Here is a 12,318-nt window from a genome sequence, read left to right on the forward strand (position 1 = left end):
ACTGAAGGTACGATTAAGATTGACGGAGAACCACTTATTCTTGCGTCAACCTGTCCAGACAAACAAAAAGCGACTTTGTGTAGCATATGAAATCGTCCCAGTACATAGTTCAGTATCAAATTACCTTAAGCGCATAAAATTCAATTACTTTATGTAGCCCGATATAATCTAATTTCATTTTATTGACTGCGATTGCAATAATTGTATGATTCAACAAGCAATTGATGCAATCGACAGACAAATCAGGAAAAAAAAACCTGCAATCTTCCAAGTAAAAGTTGAACAGCCGTGTAAAATGATGAGAATTATCACAACAGTAAAAAAAAAAAATTCAATATATGTATGTATGTCGATGTAAAAGAGGACAAACTTACACAGGCAATATATCCAATTAATTAGTATCAATGGCAAATAAAAAACACAATTGTGTGAATATATGACAACGACAGTGGCAATCGTTTCGAAGTAGGCCTGCGCTCGTGTGAACTGAGGAAGACTTGTTTGAGGAAGGAGTGTAAAAAAAGAAAATCGAGCTCTCATTCAACTTGCCCGGGAAAACTAACTTGAAACATACTGCAAATGATCACAATATGACACAGACGGATAGTTCGATGAATCTCGGGAACTGAAATAATAGCTTACCAACTGAAATCAGAAGTCAAATTGCAGCTGCACATCCAGTTCGACTCTAGCTCCTGGCGTGGACGAGCACAGGCCTACTTCGAAACGATTGCCACTGTCGTTGAAAATACCACTCTGCCAATAATGTTTAAATAATATTATTATCGTAGTAACCCGTGACTGACTTTAAACGTTTAAGGCACACGGGTGATATTGGAGAGATGTTTTAACCCAACTGTGACTGATAAAGCTAGCATGCTCAGTCGAAGAGTCAAGCAAGGATGCAGGAATAGATCCTTGTCAGCAGACCAATTATCGACGACCTATTATGCGCAGGCATACATTATGATTAATCTCCATCGCATCTCACCCTGTCACTCTCTAGTGATGTCTAGTGCCAGGGTTTCCGCTTTTAATATGCAATCTGTAACTCGTTCGTCTTTATCGTTCATTTTCCGCAATTGACCACACGATGCCTAATATCACAGGGAAGAAAGATTATTGTCCGACAGAAATTGATGGATTACCAGCAATAACAGTGACGTGGGTCATTATAAGCAGCGGGTTTTATAGGTTGAGAGTTTTTACCACGTTATTGTCATGACGTGCTCAATGGACTAAAGATATTGCAAGCACCGCATTAGCTGCCTGCCACTTGCGTTCGAATTCGACATGATTTTATCAATGCAAACTGATAAATCAAACATAGACTGTTCTTTAGGAAACTTTGGTGTAGAAGATGATACGACTTTCCACAGGATATTTATTATCATCTTGTCTATTCCAGGCTAGAGTATGATAACCTGCATAGTAAATTGTGAATTATGGAATGTTCTGTATATTCACAAATATATACGAAATGTACAATTCACCAGATCATCTTTAATATGTATAGATGTATATATAAAGATGATCTATATATATGTTTGTATATATACCTAGATCTATTGCCATTTTAGGTTTTTATCACACATATATATGTATATGTATATATATATATCATCTGATCTATTATGATTACATGATCTATATATATATATATATATATATATATATATATATATATATTTATATATATATATATACATATATCATATACTTATATATAACTCAGTCATGTATGCATCATGAACTCTGAGTTGTGCATCTAATGAAAGAAGAGAGGTATCTTTTCATTCATGCATATCTCATAAAGCAAATATATGATGATGATCGCAAAGAATTGCATTGACACTCGGTTTCGTTTTTTCTGGGACACGATATATATATATATATATATATATATATATATACACATACATACATACATACTAGGGATGGATTGACAAAAACATATATGCAAGTTTTTGATATTGATGTTTATATGAAATAAGGAAATTGACTTGAAGAAGACAGTTAAAGGAGACCTCCAGATGACTTTCAGACTTTTGTATTGGTATTTGTCGAAATCTTATCATATAAAACGTTTAAATTTTGAAGTTTTGAAGATCTACTGTTGTTGTTGTTGTTTTATAGAAAGAAAGAAGAAAGAGAAAAATGGGGCCCTATACAAATAATTTGCCCCAGACATCACTTAACATAAAACAGTCATTATCAATCTGAGAAAAATATGAACATTATTAAATATATATGTATGTACCAAGTCTCCACGAGGGAGCTCACTATCGTCTCCACGAGGGAGCTCATATTGTCTCCACAAAGGAGCTCATTAAGTCTCCATGGGGGAGCTCGTATTGTCTCCACAAAGGAGCTAATTAGGTCTCCACGAGGGAGCTCAAATGATATTTATAAATACCTCAAATTCTTTGGTTAAGCAAACTCAAATTACTATACCATACACGCGCGCGTGTACCACACATTAACTCACCCTTACTCTTAAAGTTTGATTACCTCATTAAAAGAGGGCACTGCAATATTTCCATATAAAATCAACACGAAGCACTGACGTAAGCATAAACGCTTTGATGACATGATTGTCAGCTGTATCTAATTTCATTCATTGCCTTCGACCTTAGTGCCCTGTCACTCTACACTGGCGCTTTTTAAGACCTCGTAGGAACAGCAGGATATCAATGTCAGCGTCGTGCACGTTTTCAATATTGCTCCAGCCTGCCTCAAACTCGTTTGACGTGTCTTCGCTGGAGTGATAATTCGCAGAAAGAAACCCTATCTGTGCATCGCTCCCATTGGATAATTCAGTCACTGAATGACTCGGAGTATATTCACTTCGACCAATGAAATTGCTCGATTCGTGAATCGGCCGTCAGTGCAAAACATGTATGCATACGACGTATGAACTTCTCCGGACATCGCTCTGCTGACTGGTTTTGATTGATCCTGGCAAACCCTGCGTTAAATATATTTGATTTATGACATTTAGGTTTGTGTTTAATGGTGAAAGCTAGAAATAATGAATCTCTAATAACGTGATAGGCAGCCTCAATGAGTTGATATCTAAGCCATTATCATCACAATCCTAATGCTAATGAAAAAAAGATCCGCACGCTGGCGAGATGCATTTCCACTTTCTAGGTCTGTGCTCGCGACTTTCAGTGCTAACATCTTTGTTAGGGCCCATGATAAGGCCTCAGGTGCCCCTATACTTCCTTGCTCAAAAGTAAATTGGTATCAGAATGAACAAAATTGCGATTGTCATTCTTTGTGTGGAATACACCACAACCTCATTTTGTTTATAGCATCACGTTACTTACGTTCCGACATGGTTTTATCAATATAAGGATATAAATTAAAAAATACGCTTCTTACGATACGGCTTTGCTTTAGAAATGTTAGAAAAGTACTAGTTAGACATGCGCAGAGAGATACCATACAACGCCACGTTAACATAACGCATCATTTAGTCACTGTTGTAATGTTCTATGAGTATCATAAAGTAGCGATGGACATTTTATCCTTAGAAACCTTCCGAGTAATGAAATGTAACTATACACAAGGGCGGCGCTACGTTTTTCGAAAGTGAGAGGGCCAACTTTATGGGAACAGGGACGTTGATTTGGTGTCAGGATTGGGGGGGGGGGGATATCATGCTGCCTTTGGTCTACAAAATCAGCTGACAAGCCAAAAGCTGAAAAAAAGAGAAAAAGTAAGGCCTCCACATTTTGGCTGCGACTTTTCTACAAATTCGGCTGACAAACAGAAAGAGAAGAAAAACAAAACAAAAACACAAAGACAAAATACAAAATACAAAAGACTGAAAAATATAGAATTTTCGGCTGCCAATCCTCTACCTACCTCGGCTGACAAGCAAAAAAACAGAAAACAAAAAAAAAAACACACGAAAAAACAACAACAAAAACAAAGCAAAAAAAAAGTAAAACAAACAAACAAAATCCGACCCTATATTTTTTGCAAAAACGTGAGAGGTCTCGGGCCTCCCCCGGTTGCACCGGCTCTGGTACCCTGATATATGCACAGAAACACACTAACACAGCTCCACATTTGGACAAAGCTATGTTATAATGTTACATCGTTTAATCATCACTGTCTGTTCCATTGTGTGATTTATGGAGAAGCGACGGACATATTAACCATCTGCTGTGCATATATTATACACAACAGGTGCGAGAGAAAAAATATATCCCGGGGACAGAGGAGGCAGCGGAATCATGCTCAATAAACAGCAGACGACCGGCATGTTAAACTAAACTCGTCACATTGGCCCCGAAATGATTACTTTTAATTCTTAGAATTTAACGAACACTGCCCTTATTTTAATTCTTTTAGTGTAATCCTCCCCTCCCCCCACGTTCCGTCGCCTGCACTTTGATATGTAAGAAATTCAACAATGACGTAAAACATTTATAAATTCACCGCTTCCTATGAATATGTCTCCACGCTCATGATCCGCAATCACCGGGTAATATTGATACTTTTGCTGAACATCAATATTGACTCTTCCATTGAAATAATAGCAATTATCATTACACATTAGCTTGAAAGAGTTCCTGTGACCGATCAGGGCCCCGTTTTATCAAAAGATATAATCGATTGTAAATTTCCTTTCCATACCACACAGGCTGCCATAGACTATTATGATAGAAATCAACAATATAAAAAATTATAACTCTACATAAAACAGGGCCCATGCAGTTTTTGTATGATATCTTATACTATTATATAGCAGCATGTTTCTTTGTCTTTTCATGTTTGTGTGTTTTAATAGTTGATGACATTTATTCGAGTGTTGTTAGTTATTTTGAAAAAAAAAATCGTACATCCGAAAATAAACTACCTTCATTATTCCGTAGGTTCGTTAACCCAAATAACACTAATTCCCTGTACCTAGAGGTCAGTGAGGCCGAACATAAAATAGAGTTAGTTAATTCGACCATTTTTGTAGGTTCGTTATTCCAAAGGTTCATAATCAAAAAATGAAGAAAGTCTCATTATTCCTGAGGTTCAGCAATCTGAAAACGAAATTAAGTTCGTTCCTCCAAAGGGTCGTTGATTCGTAAAAAAATAGGTTCCTAAACCGTATGATTTGGCTCAGTAGAAAGTGAATCTGCCTCAAGATCCTATAAGGGCCTCTGGCCCTGGGCTCTGTTTCCGGGTTTCGAGTCTAACTTAGCAATGTTTTGTGTAATCATACCGTTCCTTTTTAAGAGGGAAAGTAACTCTGTCCCTCTGATAAGACTAGGCAAACAAGATCCTCGAGTTCGACAACAAGCAAAAGAGGCCTGCGAGTTCGACAGGAAGTGAAAACGAATTACGAATTCGACGTTACATCACTGGGCTCTAACTCTGTCTTGTGGGACTTTGGACCTTGTTTGCGTAGTGTCAAACTCGTGGGCTATATAACTCGTGAGCTATATGACTCGTTGGCTGTATTATTTGTAGGTGTCGAACTCGTGTTGTGCACCCGTAAATACCATCAACACATACTATTTTGTTATGGGATGGGCGTGGATAATTATCATCAAGGAGTTATCATTACTGTGTTTATTGATATAATTTTTACTATATTGTATCATTGTTATCACGTATCACTTATTATCATTATGATTATAAACGTGAAACTGTAGGTATTGCATGAAACAGGCACCATTGCATTCCGTAACGAGTAGCTATCCTGTATCCTACTGACTCAAAAGCAATGGTATTTATATGTGACCCTGTATCACAAAACCAGTAAAAAGTCGCTAGAAACGGATTTCTAGTGAACGACAGATTCTGCATGAAAAAAAAAAACAATCACACTTGACTAAATTCAAATGAACTTTCCTAACCTATGCTACGAGAAAGAAAGCAGCACTCTGGAAAAGTGTGTATTGAGAACAGAGGCCCCGTAGTGTAAGGTCTATAGATTAATTGTGACTGTGCACCTCAAAACGAACATAAAGTCGCACACACTGATTTTGTGTGAGGACTGGAAATAATTGAGATGGATCAACCTAGCCGAACTTGACTTTTTCATATTTTCTGAAAGAGCGGGTCTTCTTTTACATTATGCTAAAATTTGGTATCATAAAACGGGCAGGAAAGTGTGTTTTTTAGCAGTTTATCTCAGACATTTTTGGTAGAATAGTGTGATTAGGCGTGTCTTTAGAATCCCTTTTTCATTTCTGAAAGACCTTGTCCACACTCTACACTTTCAACTCTAATAACTTTTGAAAGGATAGTGCTACTGCTTTGAAAGTTGGCATTAATTATGGACAGAATGTGTTAATGAGGCATGCTTAATTCCAATTTAATCTGATAATCCCTTCATTGTTGTTACTCTGGTGGTTTACTTCCTGTTTTTTGTCCCATTCATCGCACAGCAAGCACGGTTTGGTAAAGATTAAGCGCTTGAATAGACACTGCACTTCAGAGCCTCTTTTCTCAGTTCACACTTTTCCTGAGTTTGTGCTTTCTTTCCAATATTTAGATAGGTTAGGAGAGTCCATTTGATTTGAGTTATACATCATTTTAAAGCTTAAAGTCTGCTCTTTCAGAATATGGTCTTAACTAAAAATTCATGTCTGGCGACTTTTTGTTTGTTTTGAGGTGCAGGGTCACAATTTATAAACACATTCCATCCATTACGAACACCAACTTTCAAAGCAGTAGCATCATCCTTTCAAAAGTTATGGCAGTTGAAAGTGAAGAGTGTGTGAAGGATTTTTAAGAAATGAAAATGGGTTTAAAGACATACCTAATCACACTATTATAAAAACAAAAATCTAGAAAAACTAAAGCTATAATTTCCTATTCGTTTTGTGGTCCCAAACGTTACAACAGTGTACAAGAAGAATGGCTTTTTCACACAATAATATTATGAAAAACTCAAGATTGACTAGATTGACCCGTTTCACCAATGTTGAGTCTTCATGCCCAAACAGGGTGTGTTATCGTTTGTTAGTTCTGTGAAGCACGGGTGCATTACCCAGTATCTGTATCGCTATACATGTTTTCTCACATCTTTATGCAGCTATTGTCGTGTCGTATTAGCTTTCAGAAGATCCGGTTATTCAATGAGTTGTCGCCTCTGTTACAGTCTCCAAAGAGTCTATGCTATCAATTCACAACCACTGAACTAAATATAACATTACATGTTATTTTGTCGCTCTTGTCATGTTACATGCTGTTCCAGTGCTTAAAAATGAAAATAAGAAAATTAAAAAAGATAATAAACTCGTGACATTGAAAATCACCCATTTGATTTATGAAGGTCGATGTTACCATAGAACATGACTGTGTGTGATATGCCTGTATCCTGTCCGTGGCAGCTGCTTCAAGAGTTCCCTCGTATAATTTTGGTTGTTGCTCCTTTTTTTTTGGGGGGGGGGGGGGTTCGAACTTACGAGATGGTTGCATAGCCAATACTCGGCTGCACTAGCTGGTCCTCTGTGGGATCCAAGCAGCGCGGCAAGAAGATATAAAATTAGCGTCAAGTTAGAGGTTCCTTGTTCATACTTGCAACTTTCCATCGATGCTAGTTGGGTATCACCGATTCCAGTCCGTCACTCCTTATAGAACATTCCTTGTTATTAAGGGTTCTAGTAACCGACTGTGTCGCGATGGCCTTAGAATGGGCGGTCGCATGTTTTTTGATCACATCTTGGAACATTGCCTCTGCACAAACCGAGTAAGACTCTTGATCTCTACTCCTCCTTACTTTGATTTTCATTTGAACATCATAGACATCTGAAAATTTTGAATATACATGTATTTAATCCAAATTATTACAATGTTGCAATCTTTATTTTTTGTTTCTTTTAAAAATGAAATACCTCGTCACGTATCTTTGAATTTTCACATCAATGTAGTGGTAATACTAAGATTGGCCCAAAAATTCTGTATTCCTTTAAAAAGAACTGATGTTTCAAAACATTCATTTTTCTACAAGGGCCCAGTTATACGGAACAATTTGAGAGATAGAATAATTTGTAGCGCTTCACTTGATATTTCTAAAAGCATCTATGAATGGTAGTGTTTAACACCAAAAGGAAGTGTTATGGCATAATGTATTTCTGTATGATATGTGCATGTATGGTTGTATGTATGTCCGTGACTGCGTGTGTGTGTATGTCTGAGAGTGTGTGTTCTTGGCTTCCTGTATGACTGTATCTCTTCATGATTTAGTAACTTATTTATTCCCTTTATATACAATTTTTATTTTGTGCATCTACAGCTTTTATGATATTTGATTGATGGGAATCATTATGTATTACATGTTTGTTGGGTTAACCTCGATGAACTTTGCTTTTGTTATCTCCATCCACTTTCTTGTATTCATATATCCCTTTTGTAAATTTTAACACATATACATAGGAAGTGTCATGTAAACAATGTATCGTATTTTTGTTTCTGTTTTTAATCACAATTGTATTTTCATTAAAATGTTGGAAAATTGAATAAATTGAAATAGAATTCAATTGAATAATCTGTTTCTCTCCCATCACGAATTTGTTTATGAAATGAAAAGCATTGATAATTGTTTGGGTATCTATTCCTCGTCAGACTTTAGAATTCCAACATGTTTTAATATAAGATTCTACATATTATTAGATAAACAAATACACAATAAAAACACATAAACGGCAAAATTTCGGTCACTTGAGGAACATAGTTGATATTTAAAAAAAAAAAACAGCTTCGAAATTTTGGATATCGTCAAGACGAATTACACATTTGAAGGATGACCAAATAAAATCGATTAAACTTCAAAAGAAGGATCATTCGACAACTTCTGTAATTTCATTTCTGTTCCTAAGGGTGCAATGAAACATGAATTTATTCTTGCTACCGTCCATTGTTCCTCATAAAGGCATAAGTGCCCGACGTACGAAAATGTCGAGATAAACTGTCCCGTTCCTGTGGAGTTTGGCGAGAGGTGCATGGAGAGACGGTAAGTCAATAAATATGTCAATATTTTTACTCTTTCTTGAAAAAATGTGGAAATATGATTTTTTTTTTGATGGAGCCAATATTATTTTTTCTAATATCTATGATTTTCTCTATCTACATCAGTCAATTCTAAAGGGATACAGTTGACATGAAGTCATTAGATTTGTAGAATGAAATATTTGTATAAAGGGGAAGAGTATTTTTTATTGTGATTTATATGGGAAGGGTATCTATGATGTACGCCACAATACAAAAAGGTTTTATTAAACCCGTTGTGCACTTTCAAAATGTAGGCATTAAGGAAAATAGTGTAATTAAGATCAACTACATTTATTTTTTTCCAGAGAACTGGAAAGAACCCACAACGTGCAGTGTATAAATTTCAGCAAATTGATTTGTCTACTTGTGATATACAGTTGAAGATTTTTGGTACGATATCAAATTTTCAAAACATTAAATCTGCGACAATGTATTGGTATTTTGTTACAGATTTACAAGAATTGTATACTTTTGAAATAAAACATGGTGAAAGGAAGTTTGATTTGACTGATAAAAGGAATTAGAATGAGTTTTATCTGACCAAGAAGCACGGCATTACTTAGTAAACACAGGGAAATTCAGTTTAAGTTATTACAAGGGGTGATATACCTTTGTTTTTATTGTTGATTAGAGAGGTAAACTTATTCATATTTATTTTTGAAAATAATGTGTAAGAGTAAAACAGACTTGGCAGTTTCTTATTGAGCATTTTGATTTAGTTGAGTGAAAGGACATGGAATGGGGGATATTTTCTTCGGCTTACAAGGCAGTTCAAACAGAATTAAATGTGTGAATGCCTTGATAATTTTGGTAAAAGTTGGAATATTTTGGTCATGAGTGGAAAATAATAGCCCAAAGGGAGAAGATAAAGAAAATCATTTTAGATTTTACTGAGGAGGAAAAGCAAATTGCGGTAAAAACAGGTAAAACTCGGATTCTATAACTCGAAAAAATGGGAACAGTTGAATATTTTGTAGAGATTGGTTAATTCTATCAATTTCGTATCCCCGTGGTTGATCAGGGATTGATGTACAGAATGTTGGTGTGTATTTTATACTTTGTTTATCATGTTCGATCTTTATCCCCAAGTTAGAAGTACGGTCAGTTTCGCTTTCTGCTGTAAAATCTAAGAATCGGGTATGATTACCATGGTTTCTGTGGTGTAAATCTATGAAACAGCTAGCCATGGCACGTTGTGCATGCAGTGTGATTTTGTGCGAGTGTTCAGTTTGTATGTGTGTATGTGTTTTGAGTTTGTGTGTGCGTGTGTGCGTTGTGTGTTTTTCGGGGATGTTTTGTGTGTGCATGTGTGTGTTGAGATTCGTTGTGTGTTTTTTTCTAGGGGGGGGGGGGGAGGGGGGAGGGAGACAATGGAGTTGGTGAGTATATTTGAATGGGTAAGTTTAATATGTGGTAGAGAAGTGTGTGATGGGGTGGGGTTGGGTAGTTGTAGCCAGGTATAAAAAGTAGCAGGGTAATGATTTGTTAGTTAAGATGGTTAAGTAGGAACACGGTTTGTGTCGAGAATATTAAGATTATTCTGTTTTGTAAAACAAAATCAGATATGGGGAGGTGGGTAGGGTGATAGGTTAAAAGAATGATGGTGAATTTCGTTTGATTAATCTAATTATAAGATCTTAGTTTAAAGGCAAGGTTCCGTGAAATGCTGTATTCTCAAGTGAGCGGTGTGTAGTGAGGAATATTGATTAATTTGATTAGGTTGATCAATGTAGTTTTTTCTGAGATTTATGCAGAATTTTATATCGCGTTTGTATACAAGGTATGATTTACCAAAAAAAAAAAGAAAAGAAATAGAAGTTGTGTTATTCAGCAGCACAAGTGTTAGTTTAATGAAGGAGGTATTGATAAGTTTGATCGGATTGATCAAGATAGTGTTTTCCTGAGATTTGTGTAGAGGTGTTATATCACTATCGTATAGGCCTACATGGCTTGATATGAAAAAAAAAATGTTTAAAAAAAGAATGTGATTCAGCAACACAAATGAAAAGAACAGCAGTTTATTCTTCTTCAAACTCATTGTAAAAATGAGACTGATATTTCACTAAATTCAAATAAAGAATATCGTTAAAAAAGTGTGTGTGTGTGTGTGTGTGTGTGTGTGTGTTATTCAGATCACCAAGTCACTAAATTATTTTTGTTGGAGGGGCAGCGAGGGTTGCACTGGTTGGGATAAGTGAATAGTAGTTAATTTTCCTTTTTGTTTTATTAGTAACACTCTGAGTTGTTGCTTCTCAGCATTCACTATCCCGTTGAAGCAATAACAAAAAAAAAAGTTATTTTCTTCGTTTCACTGGTTGTTTTGGTTTTATCAGAGGAAGAAAAGGCGCTCCAATTCAGTTTTTATAATGCAATCTCTCAGCACAATGAGAAACATGAACACCATGTATCCGCGAGCTTTGATTTAAAAAAAAAAAATGGGCTTTGGGTTTCCGAAATGAATATACTGAAATGATGAGTGCTGATAGGGTTTGAGGGCGTTCAAACTGACATTGTACTGTTAATAATCGTCTCGTAAACAGAATTGTAATGTTAGTAATCGCCTCGTAAACAAAATAAGAGAAGCGTTTGTGGTTTAAATGGACTAAGAGAAGAAGGCAACACTCAGAAAAAAGCAAACAAAAGATGAAAGAATTTTAATAAAGAAATAATGTGATACCAGGAGAAAACTGCTTAGCGGGTTTATTCTCTTCCGACGATCTAGCGTATATCTGACTGAGATTTCTCTTCCTCTTAAAACTCAATTTCCTTTCTTACGAGAAAAAGTTAATATAAAAAAAAGAAACAGAATGTATAACTAAGAAAAAATAACAACTTAAGAGAGGGAGGTAATACTAAGAAAAAGAAAGACAGAATTTTAACGAAATGGTGTGATACCAGGAGAAAACTGCCTATGATAGCGGACATGTTCTATTCAAACAATCTACCGTATCAGACTACACTTCTCTTCCTCTTAAAACTCCATTTCCTGATTCCACGAAATTGAACCGGATTCGCAACGTTTGTTGATTTTGGATCATTTCTCTGAGTACATTGGAGGATGGCTTGGTGTATAAATATAGAGCAGGATCATTATTATCTGCATAGACTTGTAAACATACTCCGTTACAATATTATTATAATAATTTCTCTGAACGTTGACCTATATACCCATCTTGTTCTAATCTTGAGTGTGTTTGTTTTTTTTTTGTCCCCGGATGGAGGGATTTTAACCAAATAGGGTTACTTACATTCCAAACAATTCCTAACATGATCACGATTGACCAATATAATTTAGATGTCAACACCACA

The 12,318-nt window shown here is 35.8% G+C and overlaps 1 protein-coding gene across 1 annotated transcript in view; it reads left to right on the forward strand.

Moving 5' to 3' along the window:
* The first annotated feature begins 7,488 nt into the window (after nucleotides 1–7,488).
* The window catches only part of LOC139708332 (mucin-6-like), a 43,744-nt gene continuing 38,914 nt past the window's right edge, over nucleotides 7,489–12,318 (forward strand). The window contains exons 1-2 of the mRNA XM_071620293.1: nucleotides 7,489–7,708; nucleotides 8,891–8,971. Coding sequence (XP_071476394.1) covers nucleotides 7,641–7,708; nucleotides 8,891–8,971 — 149 coding nt within the window. The 5' untranslated portion in view covers nucleotides 7,489–7,640. The remainder of the gene's footprint in view (nucleotides 7,709–8,890; nucleotides 8,972–12,318) is intronic.

This window comes from Diadema antillarum, unplaced genomic scaffold, assembly GCF_040938485.1.
Source record: "Diadema antillarum isolate AM-2024a unplaced genomic scaffold, OU_Dant_1.0 seq00001325_RagTag, whole genome shotgun sequence".
Lineage (NCBI taxonomy): Eukaryota > Metazoa > Echinodermata > Echinoidea > Diadematoida > Diadematidae > Diadema > Diadema antillarum.